General features: G+C 33.6%; 1 protein-coding gene across 11 annotated transcripts in view; it reads left to right on the forward strand.

The window, feature by feature from the left end:
* The window catches only part of GRIP1 (glutamate receptor interacting protein 1), a 762,478-nt gene that overhangs the window by 547,680 nt on the left and 195,078 nt on the right, over positions 1-19,720 (forward strand). For all 11 annotated transcript variants that reach the window (XM_074269703.1, XM_074269706.1, XM_074269700.1 and 8 more), the window contains one exon: positions 17,715-17,850. In XM_074269703.1, the coding sequence (XP_074125804.1) occupies positions 17,715-17,850 (136 nt within the window). The remainder of the gene's footprint in view (positions 1-17,714; positions 17,851-19,720) is intronic.

A 19,720-nucleotide genomic window follows, 5' to 3' on the forward strand; every position in this document is an offset into this window, starting at 1 on the left:
GTTTACCACCATTTCCTCAATTGGAAAATGCAAATAATAGCTCCCATCTCCCAAAGTTGTTGTGATGATCAAATGAGATAATATTTGTAAAGGGCTTTATAGACTTAAAATATTATATAAATGTTATTGATTATTATTGAAGAAGGCAGCTAAAAGGAGTAATGGATTGAATGCCAGGGCTGGAGTTGAGGAGATTCATCTTTCTAAGTTCAAATTGACCTCAGGTGCTTACTAACTGAATGACTTTGGTCAAGTCACTTAACACTGTTTACCCTAGTTTTTTCATCTATAAAACGAGCTAGAGAAGGAAATAGCAAGGATAATTCAGTATCTCTGCCAAGAGAACTCAAAATGAGATCATGAAGAGCTGGACAAGAAAGAAACAACTGAGCAGCAGTAGCAAATACTGCAGTAGATAAAGTGCCACAAGTGGAGTCAGAAAGAACTGTCTTCAAATCCAGCTTCAGACATTTAATAGCTATATGAATTTGAGCAAATTTGCCTCAGTTTCCATATCTGCAAAAGAGCTGGTGTAGGAAATGGCAAATCACTCCAGTATCTTTGCCAAGAAAACTCCAAATATGCTCATGAAGTGTTAGAAGTGACTAAAAACAACAAAAATTATTATTGAAAACTAATGTTTGATGTATTGACTGAAGCAGATTTTTTAGGTGGAAAGGAACTGAGTCAATTGAAATCTTAGGGTTTTTTTGTTTGTTTTTTTGTTTTTTCACTTACTACCTATATGATCTTTGGTAAATCACTTAATTGGGTCTCAGTTTCCTCATCTGCAAAATGAGAGGATTATATGAGATAAATCTTTCAAATCTCTTCCAGAAAAGTGGGGAAATTTATTTTTAGTTGTGAAGAAACTAAGTCCTTTCCAGGCAGTCTTTGTTTATTGTATTTCGATATATATATATATATATATATATATATATATATATATATATATATATATATATATATATATATATATATATATATATATATATATATATATATATATATATATATATATATATATATATATATATATATATATATATATATATATATATATATATACAAGGTATTTATCAGGTTACCATTCAATAATTTCTTTTTCTTATGTAACACCAACAAGATACATTTATAACACGCTTTAAGTTTTATAATATAGTTCCGTTGTGTGTTGGGTAGTAAATGCACCAAACGTGAAGCTCCCAATAGAGATTTCTGCTACTCAAGACTAATGAAATAAAATATAGGTCATCTGGAAGCTGGAGAATTTTAAAGGTCAGAGTTCTTTCTTCAGGCTCAGACATTTTGTCACATCTAAAATGTTCATGGAGAAAGAGAAATTTTGGGGAGAATATAACAAAATAAAAATGAAGAAAGTTAAATAATGAAAATGCTTCATTGGTCCCAGTTTGCCACCAATTCAGGAAAAGTTTAAAGAAATAGCTGGAATGTATCAACATTAAAAATACAAAATAGAATTTAACACTTCTCTTTGATAGGGATATATTCTGAATCCCCTGCAGCTGGATCCAAGCTTGCAATGTAGAGTAGTTTACACATCAAGCCAAGCTGAAATTATATTGGGTAAAGGAGGGTATGATTCATTTTTGGTTGCTGCAGCTTTTGTTCAAGCCTCATTGATATGCCCCACCATTGTGCTCTCACTTCTATATCTTCCTGGTAAACAGACTCTGGAAATGGAATAAAGTGGCAGATGTGGGTACAGTAATTGTTAAGGAGAAAAAATGTGATTTTTAAGAAATCATTCTTCCTGCCTGTGATTTCAATAAAATCATTTTGTTAAACCACAATTATTTTTTCGTATTTACTATGCTCTGTTATGTTATCAGAATAATAGAACTCAATACAATCCTCCCTCAACATTGCTGCCTATTGAAATCTTCCCTTCCTTTAAAGCCCTGCTCAAGTGATATTTCTTCCATGAAGCTTTCCTTGACCCTCCTTACTCCTCTAGACAAAAATGATCACTCCTTATGGCCTCTCTTCACCCTCCTATGGTTTTAATATATTTGGACACACTCTTCCATTTGTACTATTTCTTAAGTACCTAGATCTGCCAGGCAATGACTTGGGTATTAGAGGCTTAAATGAATGGCCATCAAAGAACTTTCATTTTAACCAGATGAAGATACATGGATATCCATCTATCTTTATCTGACTTTGTCATTGAATGGTTTGTCATTTTTCTCCTCACAAATGGGGAGACTAAGGCAAGAAGGCTTAAGTGACTTACCCAAGATCACATAGCTAGGAAGTATCTGAGGTTGGATTTGAACTAAGGAAGATGAGTGTTCCTAACTTCAGATCTGGCTCTCTACTCACTGAGCCACCTAGTTGTTCTCAATATCTATCTATACATAAATGTGTATATACATTCATATAAATCTATCTATACTTAATATACATATACCCAGTCTTGTGAATACACATAGATATGCATATACATGTGTATATATACACATATAAATTTATATAATAAATACATATATGTATATATTGTGCCTTCATCTGCAGATTTATATGTGTCTATATTCAGACACACACATGTGTATATGTGTATGTGCACAAATAGTCATTCAAATAGATTCATGACAAGAGATCTCCCCAATGCACTGGAAGTCTTCCTCGGTTTTTCCTGCAGAGAGACCATATTAAGTACGCAGACTCTTCATGGGTTAGCTTCCCTCACAGATCAGCCATTCATTTTTCACTCATATATTTCCTTGTTGTGATCTTTTAATACATTTCTCCTCTTATGTCTACTCAAACCCACCATTTGCTGCTTTATTGTCATATGAGTGATAGCCATTTTCAATTCTTTGTAAACTTTAGAGTTCTCAACTTACACCAGTAAACTCTTGATATTACAAAGCTGGTTCAGAAAGAGATTTGGGTTTTTCAAAGGAACTTGATAGCTTCCCCAACGCAGCCCAACAACCTTCTCTCTTCCTCTTTAATTCTGGATCTAGCTTATTGTCTCTTGATTAATAATGCATATTTGTTGAATGAATTAATCAGTGAATGCCATGTACCCTATGTATGATTATAACTTAACAGGAACCTTCTCCTAATTCACAAGGAAGTGTTTAAAAACATGAGTAGATATGGTTAGAAGAATTGTGCATGTTTAACCTACATAAGATTGCATGCTAGCTTGCATATCTATATGCATTCACAAACCTGTGAATATGTGTATTAAGTGTAAAAGATAGATTTATATGTATGTATATATTATTCTCATAATTTTATCTACTTTGCCATAAATTAATTCACATAAGTTGTAGCTTTTTTCTAATTAAGTGAAAACATTAATTGTTCTAATTAAATCGATAGAAATCATCCCTCCAACTCTTAACATTCTTCTCACTTTTCTCTTAGTCAAATTCTGCCCATTCTTTAAAGCCCAATCCAAATCCCAACTGTTCTACTAAATCTTCAACCTTTTCCTACCTCAATTTCTTCCTTTATACCCTCCTAAAGCCCCATCTGTCTGTGTCACATTTTGGTGACTTAGTATTCTATCTTGTTTATTCTCTCATTTCTCCATGTATATTAAATTTAATAAAATTATAAATTCTTTCAGGGCAAGGACCATATTTGTAATGTACATTTTACACATATTGACATACATTTTATATATTTCACACACATTGACATATATTTTCCACATTTTATACACATTTTACATATATTTAGCATTTTGCATATATTTAGCATTAGGCAAACAAGAATATTAACTATAGGGGTAGACAAGTAATAAATATTTATAAACTGAAGTGAAGCATTACTTTCAATCATCTGCCTTAATATGTTTTCTGATTATATTTTACATTGTAAATGTTCTTACAGGGTTGAGTTAAGTTAAAACTTAATCAAATTATTTATTTTTGAATTAAAGTAAATATACAAACCAGGGATTAGACCATGCATGCCTCCTTCCCTTGTCTTTTCATCACTTTTTTGCCTTTCTGCTATTCACATCCTTCTTCAACCCTGGATGCACTCTAGCTATTTCTTCTTTTAATAGCCATTCTTCTTTTAAGCCTCTGAACAATACTGGGAGAAGATACCACTATGTTTACTGAGTACCATATAAATTCATATTATGTATTCTGAATTAGCTGAGAATTGGTGCATGACTTTTTAAAAAATTTATTTCACTCTCTTGAGAACCATGACATTCTTTCCATGTAGCCTCAAAATCAACCTTTACTCATTTTCTCTTCTCCTACTTTACTGAGAAAAATAAAGACCATATTTCATATTTCATGTTTTTATTTTCCCAGTTACATGTAAAACAATTTTACATTTGTTTTTAAAACTTTGAGTTCCATATTCTCTTCCTTGATCCTCATCCCCATCCCCTGCAGACACATGTGAAGTTATGCAAGACATATCCATAAGAATTGTGTTGTGAAAGAAAACATAGATTTCCTCCTTCCCCCCCCAAAAAAAAACCTTTAAGAAAAATAAAATTAAAAAAGATAGTATGCTTCAATCTGTATTCAGATATAATCAGTTCTTTCTTTTGGTATGTAATAGCATTTTTCATCAAAAGTCCTTCATAGTAGATGTGGGATCATGATCATACACAGTACATTTCACTTTGCTTAAGTTCATGGAGGACTTTCCAGGTTTTCTGAGAACACCCTGCTCATCCTTTTTCTCCCCCAAAAAATCCATCATAGGGGAAACTATGTGGCGCAGTGGATAGAGCACCAGTCCTGAAGTCAGGAGGACCTGAGTTCAAATGTGGTCTCAGACACTTAACACTTCCTAGCTGTGTGACCCTGGGCAAATTACTTAACCCCAATTGCCCTAGCCCCCAAAAAATATTCCATCATATTTTCATACCTCAATTTATTCAGCTATTTCCCAACTAATGGACATCCCTTCAGTTTCCAATTCATTGCCCCGAGAGAAAAGGTGCTATAAATAATTTTGTTCACTTAAGTCCTTTTCCTTTTTTTAGAATCTCTTTTGGGATTAGTAGTAGTAACTCAAAAGGATGTTAGGTCAAAGGATATGCATGATTTTATAGCCCTTTAAAATCATATTTTATGAACTCCCTTATCCACACTTATATCACACCTAAAAAATACATTTTTCTATCTTCGTCTATTCTTTTCTCTTTTCTTCCTAACTTAGAGGAAGAGATGACCTTTTTCCTTTTCAAAGTCACCTTTTCTCCTCATATCCTTCTCTTGGCTTCTCTAGGTCTTGTGCCATCAAATTATTCCAACATTTTCTCTCTCACCTTCAATCTGTCTATAGAAAGCAGAAAGATAGGTCAGCAGGAAGAAGGAAAAGATTGTTACTTATACCATAGCTGATAATTCAATCTAAGAAATTCAGTAAGTATGAAACATTACTGTGATTCTTTTAATTTAAGTAATTTCCCCAAAGCATTCTAAGGTGTTAATTGTTGATGCTTTTTTTCAATTGACAGAGATATCCTTTTTCACTTGGGTGAAGGAGGAAATTACTGAAGTGTTCTCCAGGGCTTTGAACAATATTCTTCAATGACATTTTAAAGAAGCTGGTAGGAAATTATATTTACAAAGGAAAAATGTCTTCTCTTTTGTGTTCATAAAAAATATAAATCTTGGGGCTGAAAAAAAGTGAGTGAACATTCTATTCAAACCACATATGGAAACTGCTAAGACCAAAAGAAAAAAATTACAACAAAAAAGACAAATAGTGATATTTTCCCAGGAAATATGTATTGAGATTTGAGATAGGAGAGAAAAATGTATTTCAATGTGAGAATACATTATTGAGTTGAACAGAGAGCAAGAATGTTTTTCTAGATATTGAGAAGGGAGTACTGCCTGATGTGTTTCAGCCCAAAGTTATTATTTTCAGAAGAATTATATGACCTTCTCAGTGGACTAAGTGTTAGATAACTCACTGTAGATACACATCTTAGTAAGGATTCTTTCAACAACACAAGAATGAGTGGTACTTGGAACTTGCAAACAAAAACGCACAAACACATGCACATATCTTACAGTGACATCAACATCATCATTATTGTAATTGAGGCATTACATAGTTCTTTAAAGTCTGCAAAGTATTCTATATACATTATGATGAACCTCAACAAAATCTTTGAGGGCAGACATTAATAATAATTATAATAATTATAATTAATTAATAATAATTATAATAATTATAATTAATTAATAATAATAATGAATGCATTATTATCTCCAGTTTTTTTGGTTTTTAGTTGTTTTTCAGTTGTGTCCAACTCCTTGTGATGCCTTTGGAATTTTCAAATAGACTGGGATGATTTGCTGTTTCCTTCTCCAGCTCATTTTACAGATGAGGAAACTGAGGCACACAGAGTTAAGTGATTTGCCTAAGATCAAACATCTAATAAGTGTCCGAGACTAGATTTGAACTCGGGTCCTCCTGATTCCTGAATATTTTGTACTCTATCTACTGAGTTACCTATCTGCCCTTCCAGTCAAGTCTAGCCTTGGCTTATATGTTAATTGTTTGCTTATGTAGCCCTTCTATTATAGTCAACTGTCATTTAATGTAAACTACAATGAAAATTATATACTGACAACAAGTATACATGTATATATATAAGTGTACCCACAAGACTTTAAAGGTAAATCTAGTGTGATGAAAATTAATATCTACTACTCACAGCTGTGGTTTAGAGTCTTCACTTTGCTTCTCATTTACATAATAAGTTTCAATGGCATCATTAGCTCTTAATCATGAAATATTTACTAATCAAAAAGACAAAGCAAGAATAATCAACAAAGCATTTGCTCAAGAGAAAACAAAATAGAGAATACTCAAATAACCATCATTGTATCCAATACGAATCCATTTTTGAATCAGGGCCACTGGGGGTAGGGGAATTGGGGTACAGTGGGCACAAACTCATGGATACCTGGGACAGCTCATGATTCAAACTGTAGCCCTGAATATTGTGGTCTTTCTGGGTAGCAATCTATACTAGTCACCTGTTCCTATTCTGAGCCTCTCCTCTCTCCTGCTGAATGAAGCTATTTTTCTAATAATATTGGGCCAATTTAAACAGTGTTAAGATCTTAGGTCTCCAGAGATTTCCAATTCTGTTCCTTTGATTAGGTATTAAGGTAGCACATGCTACTAGAAGAAAAGGAGTTCCCTTTAATCCTGGAATCTATAAAGCTACTCACTTCATATCTATAAACTTTGAAGAGTTTCTCCTTCTGAAATTATAAAGCAATGTAGGCAAGACTTTAAAGTGGTTCTCCTCTTTCAGATTGCAAATGGCACTAAAGAATAAGGTAGGCTAACTCATCATACAGCATAGGATATTTTCCTTCAGTCATATCAGCTCGCAGCATCAGAGCTTTCCTGCAGTCATATCAGCTAGGAATAAACTACTTTAACCCGCTGGTAGCAATGGTGCTTAGTTCCCATTAGTTTCTTAGCTATGCTGTTGTTTGTCATTTCTCAGTTTCTCTTTTCCCAACTTTTCAGTACTGTCAGCTTCTGTGTTCTTTTATAAGTAATTTCTCTCAGTAACTTCTGTTTCCTCTCAAATTGGCTCTAGAAAAAAGACCATAGTTTATGCTCTAACTTCTAATGTCAAAACCTCCTTATATTTTTCTCACTTAGACAGAAAAACCCCATTCTATCACATATGATGCAAATGTTCATTGGGCTAATATAATTAGAATATTATAGTTGTCTCATAGTCCCCAAATCGTTTTTTGACTCATCATTTCCCAGAAGTAAACTCTGAAGTCATGAAACAAGTCATCTTCAAATTAACTGCTGGGAAATAATACATTATAGTCATCTTTAACATCAATGGATATTTTTTTCATTTTATTTTTATTAAAGCTTTTTATTTTCAAAACATGCATGGATAATTTTTCACCATTACTCTTGTAAAACCTTGTGTTCCAAATTTTCCCCTCACCTCCTCTCCTAGATGGCAAGTAATCCAATACATGTTAAATATGTTAATGTATATATATATTAAATCCAATATATGCATACATATTTATACAATTATCATGCTGCACAAGAAAAATCAGATCAAAAAGGAAAAAAGGAGAAAGAAAACAAAATGCAAGAAAACAACAACAAAAAGGGTGAAAATGCTATCTTATGATCCACACTTAGTTCCCAAAAGCTTCTCTCTGAGTGCAGATGGCTCTCTTCATCACAAGATCATTGGAACTGACCTCAATCATGTCATTGTTGAAGAGAGCATTAATGGGTACTTTTGCCTCTGACCTCAGATCCTCTTAGTATATCTATCTGAGAGTTATTTTCTCTTAGGTTCTCTGCTTCTCTGCACTGTCTATGCTTCTCTTCAAGCTAAATTTCTGTTTCTCCAACAAATATTTTTCCCTGATCTTTTCAGTAATAAAATGATCATATAAGAAATGCTAATTCCATGTATATATGCATATATGTATATACACATATTCGTGTATGTGTGTTTGTAGATATAGCATATCTTACTTATTTATCTATATCTATATGTATACATATACATGTATATATTTTTTGTGTTTGTATAGATAGAAGCATATTTATGTAGTAGAACACTTTTATTTGTAATATTTTAGTAACAATTATGCTTTTAACTTAATTAATTAATGCTTAACGTGGCATTCTTGAAAAATAATTTCAATAATTATATGATTATCAGGTTAGAAAATAGAATAGTAAATACTGTAAAGCATTATTAAATTTGACATGCCATAATAAAATAAATAGTTTGCCTTTTAAAATGAAATGTTCAACTGCATACAAAAGCCCAGATATCTAAGAAGTAGCCATGTATGTGGTGCAGTAGAGTAGATAGTCCTACACTTAGGAAGACCTGAATTCAGATGCAGGCTCAGATATTTATTAGCTGTATAACCCTAGGTATGTTACTTAATTTCTGCCTGCTTTAGTTTCCTCAGCTGTGAATTGGGGATGATAATAGCAATCTCCCTTCTCTGATGGTTATGAGGATTAAATGAGGTGATATTTGTGAAGTGCCTAGCACCTAGGTAGATACTTAATAAGTAATTGTATGGGTTTTTGTTTGTTGTTGTTGGGTTTTTTTGTTGTTGTTAAACATTTTGGCTAAGTACTTACAGGATCAAATATATGTTATTTTAAACCTTTTAATTAGAGTTTTAAGAATTATCAGGATTTAATGACTGAGCAAAAGGCAAGAAGTGAAAGCCTATTGTATTTTTATAAGGGTCTCTAGATGAACATGTTCATTTTAGTTTACTAATCAAACTACTAAGAAGAGAAGTTAGCATAGTAAAATGAACTTTGAATTAGCAGTCAGATTGGCTTCCTATTAAATCCACCTCTTAATTATATAATTCTGGACAAGCCATTTAACCCTTAGGAGCTATCATTCCTCATCTCTAAAAAGGATATGGTATTACCTGAATTCTTCAAAGAGTCATTGGTAGGGGATGGGGAAGATTTGTTTAATTTTTTATTGATTTACTCAGATTTTATATCACCTTCATTTCTGAATGCTTCTCCCCTCTCCTGCCCAGTCAGTCATTGCTTGTTACAAAGAAGGAAAAAGGCAGTTCAGCTTACCTAACCAATGCATAAGTCAAGTCTGATAGTATATGCAGTATTTTTACATTCATTATCACCTACCTCTGGAAAGAAGAAATGTATTTTCTCATCTCTTCTCCAGGAATAAGACTAGTCATTATAATTGCACAGTGTAGAGTTTTTGATGTTATTGCTATTATTCCTTTCTCTTTATTGTTGTTATTTCTTTCTCTTTCCATCGTTCCACTCACTGTGCTTATTATTATTCTGGTGCTGCTTTTTTTCACTTTGCATTCATTCATATAAATTTTCTCATACTTCTGAGTCCTTCATCTCTATAATTTCCTATACCTTTACATGTACATGCTATTTTTTTTCATTTCCACAATTCATGAGTGTCTAATTTCTTTCCAGTTGTTTCTTCCCACAAAAAGTGCTACTATGAATCATTTGATATAGTTTATTTTTCTTTCTCTCTTTGACCTTCATATGATCCATGCCTAGTAGTATCTCTAGGCAAAAAGGACATAGATATTTTATTTTTTCATCATAGTTTTATATCTCTTTGTATAATGATTGAACAACTTCATACCTCTAGCAATAATAAATTAGTATCTGCCATTCTGTTGTCTCTTTAAAATTGAGTGTTTTCATTTTTGGTCATTTTTCATAGTTTGCTGCATGTAAAGGAAACTTGTACAGTTGATTTAATTGGCAATTCTCTTATTGCATTCATTTAGAATAGTCTTCCATATGGTTATGAATACTTTGAAATTCTTTTGAAATTTGGGTATTCATATCCTTTGACCATTTACTGTTAGGGGAAAAGTTCTTAGTCTTATGTATTTGTGTGAATTTTGTATACATCTTGCATTTTATAGTTTGTTAAATATTTTTAATGCAAAGATGTTTTCCTATTCAGTAATAACAACCACAATAATAATAGCTAACATTTATATATATAATGTGCTAGCCACTATCTATATTTTACAATTATTCTCTCATTTGATCTTCACAATAATCCTGAGATGTAGGTATTATTATCCTCATTTTACAGATGAAGAAACTGAGTCTAAATGATTTGCCCAGAGGCAATCTATTAATTGTCTGAATTTGAGTTCCAGTCTTTCTGATCTCTATTGCACTCTGTCCACTTTATTCACTGTGCTACATAGTTGCCCCAATTTCACTTTTTATTCTAGTTGCATTGATTTTGTTTGTCCGAAAGATTTTCAGTTTAATATAATCAAAATTATTTATTTTCTATTTTGTGACTTCTTCCATCCTTGTTTATTGAGAAAGCCTTCTAGTTTTAGCAATGAGATATGCCTGATACTATTCACATTTATTTTTTCTTAATGACTTGACCTTTTATATTATGTTAAATACAGTTATATGTGGTGTAAATTGTTCTAAATGCAATTTTTACTATCTTTACTTATTTTCCTAGAAGTTTTTATCAAATAATAAGGGGCTCTTCCTCCAAGAATCAAATGTTCTCAGATTTATTGAACACTGTATTATTGAGCTCAGTTATTTCTGATTCTTCCTACTCCATTCCACTGGTGTGATTTTTTTCTCTTTTAACCAGTGCCTTCACAATATGAGAGAGGAAAATGCCTTTTCACTGAGTTGTTGCAAGGATCAAATGAGATAAGATAGGCAAAGTGCAATGCCAACCTTAAAGTCTTAAATAAATGTCAGCTATTATTACTATTGATCTATTGTAAACCTGATATTTCTCTCCTGCAATAATTAAATATGGCTGATTAAGAAAAGACTGAAATTCAGAAGCTCCTCATTCTCTACTAGTTGTTCATTTAATGTTCTGTGTTTGTTATTAATGTGCATATACTGCAGTCTCTCCTGGAAGGTCCTGCTTAATTTGGTGGGAGATATTTGCAATTTAAATCACAGAAGAAAGAAATTGTCAGTACATTTGGACTTCCTAGGGTTTCAGTGCTCTACCAGTAGTCTTTGTTCAGTAAGCCCAGCTATGTAATAAGTTAGCTCATGCAAATGAATGCATCTGTCTTCATTTCTCTTTGCCATTAGTCCATTATGCATACATTAAGCCCCAAGGAGCACATAAAAAGATTCATTAGTCAAGTCAGGAGCACAGGTTAGCAGAAAGGAAACTCCTGAGTCATACATTTCTTCCCCTCCCCCTCTTTGGAAATATCCATAAAAAGTTAGTAGATCCTTTTGGATTAGAGATTCTTATTGGCAGTTAACATTCCTTTGATTCAGCACATTTTAATAAAACAGTTTTTCAAATCCTGACTTTTTTTTTTTCTTTTTGCCTAGAAGGTTCCGTCTTTGTGTGCTGTTGAAGAACCATTATCAGTAGACTGGCTAATAGGTTTGGGCCCTCTTCCTATAAACAAACATCACTGTAATGAAATGCTCCAAAATTTTGATCCCCATTAAAATGCAAATACTCTTTGGAGATACTACATTGAACTTCTTTGGAGTGATCTATAATATTATTGTAGTATCTCCAAAGAGTATTTGCATTTTAATGGGATCAAACTAAGCTAAGTCTATCCTTGGAACTTTAGAGCTTATGAGGGAAGCATTCGAAGCATTCAGTAGAGTAATAGACTTTCTTAGCCAGTGGTGTGTCAGAGCCAGCTCAAACTGACTTCTGATTGTTAAATTTTCCATAGGGGCACTTTATACTTCAGAAGCTGGCAAGCAATACAAATCAGGGTTTGACTTTTTTCTTTTTGGTTGATTTCTAAACTTAATAAAATGATAGAGAAAATGTTAATAATGGAGATTTAATTTTAAAATGTGTCTGGTATACTTTTTTTGAAAGCTGATTGTTAAACATTTACCTTGCATATTAAATCTTGGCTCACGATTTATTATACTTACCCACAAAACCAATCATTAGTATAGTTGATTTTTGTGTTATGCAGTTGAAATTTTCCCCAAAAGGTGAATATAGACAAGATTAATATACTTACACCCCTTTTCTATTACTTTTGAAGAATGACTTCTTTGGGGGAGGGGGGGGAACGAAGTAAAGCTTCCATCAGGTGATCATTTAGTCTTTTTAACTAGCTTCTTAAACTACTAGCTTCCACTAATCCTCATTGTTGCAATGGATAGATTTCAGGGGGTCCATGAATATGGATGGGAAGATGACATTTTTTATTTTTGTGACCCTCTAACTAAATTTTAGCATTGTCTTTCATTATTCAAAAGCATCTTCTGAGAAGGGGTCCATACTGTATTCCATGACACAAAAAATATTAAGAACCTTCCATTTAGGCAAACCACTTCATTTAACAATGAAGAAACTAAGACCAAAGCAGTAAAGTTGGCTACTGTTACACATATAACTGAGATTGGAATTTCACTACTATGATTCCAAAACTGCCTGCTGCTTCTTCTCATCTTCTCATTATGAAAAAAATAAGACCTACCAGTCCAGGGGCTAAACTACTCTTTTGTACTTTATTTAATCAGTGGATTCCTAGATGTGGTTACCATCTTCTAAAGTGTCTATATTCCTATAACCTACTTAAATTACACCTTTTACTTCTTAGATTATTTATCCTTTTATTATATTTTCTGTCTTCTTGCTATTAGTGTTCAAAGTGATTTATTTTAAAAACAAAAACAACCAGCCAATAAAAGAACTCATTCATATTCTTAGTCCTAGTTTAGTCCTAGTCCCATGAAAACAAACATTTTATTTACTATTCTTTCATTACCATCTCAAAGTATTTCTTGCTGTTTGGTTAGTTTTCTTGTTCCATACACAGCTCCCCCTGAATTTATTTGAAAGAATGATTTGGATTCATCCTTTTTACTCAACATGTAATTATTTTCTTTGATGATTAAGCTTGCTTTGCAGGGCTTAATTATTACTTTGGGGTACCAATTAATCTCCTTTGTTCTTTATGTTATCTTCAGTTTTTCTTTTGAATCATGGTAGCCACAGAATAATCTTTTGATATTTTGATTTTTTTCTCCTTACAATTTGAAGTTAGATATGACTGTGTATATATGCTTCTGTATATATGGATATATATGTCTATCGGCAAAATTTGTTTGTTGTGGTTTGACACATTTGATTTTGATATTTCTTGGTGAAATAAACTTGAAATTTCTGTCATCCAGTCTCTGACAAGGTGATCCTTCTTGCCAATCCTTCTTCCTCCCATATTCTCAAGCAGACTGTATTCTTAATCATCCTCTTACCTCAAATCTTCAAGCTCTCCCAATCAATTCCGTTATTATTACTTTCAAATATGCCCAAATCTTCCCCAATCTTGAAAAAATCCTTTTGGCTATCATCTGTCTCTTCCCCCTTTCTTGGCCATTACTTCTCACCTAGATTATTGCAACAAGCATTTCTTTGATCTCCCTGCCTTAAATATTTCACTATTCTAATTCATCCTACACTCTGATGGCAAAATACTTTTCCTTATGGGTAGATTTAATCATGTGATTTCCCTACTTGTCAACTCTAGAAAGTCCATGGTCCTTTAGGATGAAATATAAACTTCCTTGTTTAATTCTTGGTGACCAACACAACCTGATCCCTCCTTTCTTTTTCAGCAACAATAGACACTACTCCCCATTTCACACATTACAAACTAGTCAAGTTGGCCTTCTCTTTGTCCCTAAACATGTCATTCTATTTCCTGTCTATACGTACTAGCTGTCCCCCATGCATGAATTATACACCTTCCCTATTTCTACCTTATAGAATTCTTCTTTTCTCTTTAGGCATAGCTCATATAACATTTCCTATATGAAACTTTTCCTGATCTCCTTCCTCCTTAAACTACCTTGTTGTTAATTACTTCATACATATTTATATTTATTCACTTTATATATGTATTGCACATTTTTATATGTACCTGTTATATGTCCCCAATTGGATTGTAAGTTGTTCTTTGTACTAGTATCTCCAGTATCTAGAATAGTGTTTATATATGTTTAATATATGTTGATTATCAGTATTCTGTGGATTCTATTGCATTTTCCTTGTGCTTCCAATATTTTTGGAATTTTTTTCATATATGATTTCTTAAAGTACTATATTGAGATTTTTTTTCATATTTTTTCTGGAAAAAATACAATCCTCATTATTCTTGTTCCATCATTTTCCTTAATGTTTCATTCTCACATTCCAATTTCCACATAGTCTATAATCTACTATTATAGTGTTAATCTATGTCTTGTTTTAAATTATTTAAGCTTTGGCTGAAGTACTCATTTTCATGTTATTTTTTTAATATTGTTCCATAATTCCTTGTCCTTCTGAAGCATCCTGGAGATAGTTAGTAGTGGTATTGGTGGGGGTTGGACTGGGGATGACAACTTTTGTTTCAAGGGTCATTGCAGAATTTTTTGTGATATTTTGATCAACCTCAGAAGATTTTGACTATTTTATTGTGATGTATATCAAAATGATTTCTTTCTTTGCCAGAAAAGAAATGTCTTCATTTCTACTTCTCAGTCATCGCTATTCTAATGTTTCTGTGGTATCCTTGTTGAAAAAAAATTATTTATCCCCAATTCTTTTCCTTCCATATTCAAAGCTACTCATTCTGGGCCATGCTTTGTTGTCCCTTTTATTTTAACTATTTCCTCCAGATAGTGAATATTATTGTAGAGAGATTCTGATTGGACAATGGAGTAGGACTTATTTTATCTTGACATTTAATACTCTTACCCTCTTTGCAAATGATGTCTTCAATTCTTAGGCTAACTTATTAGGATTGATGAGGAAAGGTAAGTGGAGGGTTTACTTTCTACTTAAGGTTAATTGACACTTTAAACAAAGTGTTTCTACTAGTTTCCTCCTATGCCCTAATAGTCAGTGCTGCATTTTTGGTTGCGCACCATGCTCCACATTACTCCATAGCTATCTCTGTCTTCCCGACAACTCTCCTCTCTTCTGACACTGGTACAACTTTGGAGCATCCTGGTCCTCATCACCTCATGTCCAGACTACTACCATAATGTTTTGGTTTGTCTCTCTGCCTCAGCTCTGAACCCACTGCAGTTCACCTACGACTCAGCCACCAAAGCATTCTTCCTGAAGTGTCAATCTGAACATGTTACCTCCCTTCAGCAAACTCCAGTGCCTCTCTCTTACTTTCAGAATCAAAAAGAAAAATCCTCTGTTTGGCATTTAAACTTAATTTAAATTTACCTGGCCCCTTCTATCTTTCTAGTCTTCTTATATCTTACTCCCTTTGATGATCCAACTACACTGACTTCCTTGCTGTTCCTTGGACGAGATACTCATCTTCCAACTCTGCATTTTGAGGGCCAACATGTTCCCTATGCCTTTTTTTTTCATCCTTTTACCCGTTTCCTGACCTCTTTTTCGTCTTAGCTAAAATCCCAGCTTTTCAGAAAACTTTTCCCAATCCCCTTAATGCTAGTTCCTTCCCTTGGTTGATTGTTTCCAATTTACCCTGGAGATATCTTGTTTGTACATTAGTGCTTGCATATTTTTATGGTTAGGGTAATGTTCTATTAGATTAATATGAAAGTTTCTTGAAGGCAGGAGTTATCCCCCAGTGCATGGACCATTAAAGATGATTAAAGACCAGTAAAGTGTCTATGATGTGATTTGATTTGATGTTTTAAAGCTCAGGGTTGGTCTGATTTATAGACCTCACTTGGTCTTGAGAATAGGATTTTATCTAGGACATGTTCCAGAGAGTATCTCCAGAAGTAGGATGCCTAATATTGCCCTTGTCATGAAGATCTTAGACTGCCCCAGTCTAGCACATAGGCTGTGAGAAATGGTGAAACCTGGAGGCAAGGAAATTTAGAATAACGTCTTTACCCACCCTGAGAATAGGGACCCATCTAGGAAATTACCAAGAAGTTTAATCTGAAAAATGTTGACCAAAATTACTACAAAAAAAGGGTGGCTCTGAGCCAACATGAAGACTGTAAAAGCTAGAGAAAGGCTATAGGAGCATCAGGAGAAACAAGTTGATGAATTGGTCTTCAGTGACTTTTTCAATAAGAATTACATGCATGAAAGGTTCTTTCACTTTTCTCCTTCCCAGCAGTGTTGAATTTTTTAGATTTAGGAGCCTCTTAAATTATTTGTTGTGGTCAGGGAAAAACTTCCCCTTAAGATACCTTTAATTCTGCCACTTTCCCAGGATTCCTTCTTTTAAATATTTGAAGACAACTACTATGTTTCATTCCCTCTCCCCCCTCCAAATTTTCTTTTCTCCGGGCTAAACATCCTCTAGTCATTTAATTATTACTCATACAGACTTCATTAAAGTTCTTCCAACTTCAAAATCTGCTATTCTGAGTCTACGAAAGCCATGACTAGAGGGTCCAAAGTAGTTATCCAAGATTCAGTGGCAAATCCAGCCATACCATATGTCAATTTGGGACACATTCTGTCATCCTTGATTTGAGTCACTCTTGTGATTTAAGGGCAATTCTGCCTGCATTCTTCAAGAAATGAAAATAAATGTCAGCAGTCAAAACGTGGAATAAGGCTGTTGGTGATCAAATTGATCTGCTGTAGCTTTAGCCCCTATAGACATCTGTGTCTCCCAAGTAGTGCTGTTCAAGCTTCTCCTGGAAGCAGCCACAGCCCCTTCCCTATACCTCAGCATGCCTACTGATACTTAAGGACCTTATAATTCTAGGCACATGGAAGTAGACCTTTGTGGGATTTTGTCCTCTAAAGAACCCCATTCATCCAGAGTGTTATGATTCAATTCTTCCTTCTCAATTTATTTGTTGTTGTTAAAATATAGTGTTCTATAAAAAGGTCACTTGAGAGTGACAAAGAACAATGAGGAAAAAATTGTCTTTTGTGCATAAGCCAAGTCAGACTATTTATTGGCAGCCCAGAGTGAACTACCCCACTGGTACCTATTTTAATAACTTTTAATGGAATATCTGCTTCAGATTTATTCTCATGCAGATTTTTATGATATAGACTGTGAATTGTAATGGAAGGAGCCCACAGATACTTTTTCCTCATAAAAATGTAAGATAATTTGATGGCGGGATGGGAGGAGTGATGAGGTAAGTTGGGAAGAGCCAGTCCCTAAATATACTCAAATGCATACATGCAAAGCATCTGTAGTACTGTTTGCATTTAACAAAAATAAATAATTTTCTTTTAACAGAGGAATTTAAAGGTTCCACAGTTGTGGAATTAATGAAGAAAGAAGGCACTACTTTAGGGCTTACAGTGTCGGGCGGAATCGACAAGGATGGCAAACCAAGAGTGTCCAATCTTCGACAAGGAGGAATTGCTGCCAGGTAACCATGGCTAGAATCCCACTCACCAAAAAATTACAGGGTCGGCTGGCTTCAGTAATGAAAATCTCATCAAAAAGGTCACTAATAAATAAGTGACGAGTACCATCTGCAAGGCAACACATCAGAACAGAAACACAGCAGGGCATTTTTCTGGAACGCCCCCACTCTCTCTCTCTCAAGGTGTCCCCGGGCTAAGCCAGAAGGACCTCTGAAGTCTTTCAGAGTTATTTTAAAAATAACCAGTTGCTCATAACTTCAAATTTTGACAGATTTATTCAGCAAGCCTCCAAATAAGTCATTGCACCAAAAACAGGTTGTAGGTGGAAAGTGTCATTGCTTTCCTTTTGTGGAGGGCAGTAGGGAAGATATTTTGGCTATATCAACTTAAATGGGACATTTAAAAAATGTAAATAGAATATTTAAAAAGAATTTTTAAAAAGAAAGCATTAACAAGAAAACAGACATACAGCTTTAAAATAACTATCCTGGGAATAGTATAAAACAAAAATCCAAAAACTAAAGATTTATATTTAAGTGTCCATATGATTATTAAACTATGTATATAATCATAATGGAACTCCTTTGGTTTGGGGAAGGTTCAGAACTTCCTTGTTCAAGGAATTCCAGGTCCTATAATTGGCATAGTTGGGAGGATACTGAAGAAATGCAGAAATCTGTTAAACTGTCTGCCATCTGTCCCAAACTTCCCCAGACATTTTTTTTAATGTAAGTGTCCCTATATTATTAAACTATTCATATAATGATAATGAAACTCCTGGTCTCTTTCTTCGGTATCAAATTTGCCTCTTTGGGAGAGGCTCAGAACTTCCCTGTGGAAGGGAATTTCAGACCCTCTAATGTTCCTCACAAAGAAGACAAGAGAAAAAGGCAGATTTCACTGGAAATCAAACTGAAACATCTACAGGTTTACATCTTGTTCAGGTAGTCCTTCATTTTAGAGCCCTCACCTGGTAAGAAACATTCTAGATAAGGGACTTATAACAAAGCTTTCCAAAGGCAAAGGTGCTGCTTGTTTTTAATGATCTATATACAAATATGAAGACTTTTTCTTTGTAAATTAAAGGCTCTATTTATTGCCATGGGATTCTTCTCTTTGTTGCTTAAAACAAGTCTATAGGAGATTTGAGATATTATTATAATTGATTTCCTACCACAATGATTATTGGAAATCATTTGATGGAAGATGAGAGATTTAAGCTTGGTCTATAGGAAATGAATTCATTATTCATCATTTTGAATTATGATTTTTTATTACTTAATTTTTATTCTTATCTTTAATCACATTGACCTCTGTTGGCTTATGTATAGAATATGGCTAAAATTACAAATATGACCAACTTTCAATTGTTTATGGCAAGGAGGTACAGTGATGGGGGAACGAAGGAACAAATATTTATTGAGCACCTTACAAATATTATATTACATGAGGCTTACAACAGCTCTGTGAGGTGGTTAATATTTTTATTCCCATCTTGCAGATGAGGAGACTAAGGCAAACAGAGTATTGGGTTTTTGTGTTTTTTCTTTGTCCAAGGACTTCACTAATTCAGTTCTGGTACTCTGTCCATTGTAACCCATAACTGGATGTAGCTGATGACCAAGCAGTGCGTATAAACAGAAAGAAAGACCTGAATTCTAATCTTGTCTCAGACTTTTGTTAGTTGTGTGACGTTGGGCAAGTCATTTAATATCTCAGCCTCAGCTTCATCTAAAAAATGGGGATAATAATAATACTTACCTCTTAGGCTGTAGTGAGGATCAAATTATGGGCTTTTTAAGTCTTAAAGCACTATATAAATTCTCACCACCATTATTATTATTATTTTTAGCCTGGGAACTCTATACATCA

Source organism: Sminthopsis crassicaudata, chromosome 5, assembly GCF_048593235.1.
Source record: "Sminthopsis crassicaudata isolate SCR6 chromosome 5, ASM4859323v1, whole genome shotgun sequence".
In the NCBI taxonomy this organism is placed as follows: Eukaryota; Metazoa; Chordata; class Mammalia; order Dasyuromorphia; family Dasyuridae; genus Sminthopsis; species Sminthopsis crassicaudata.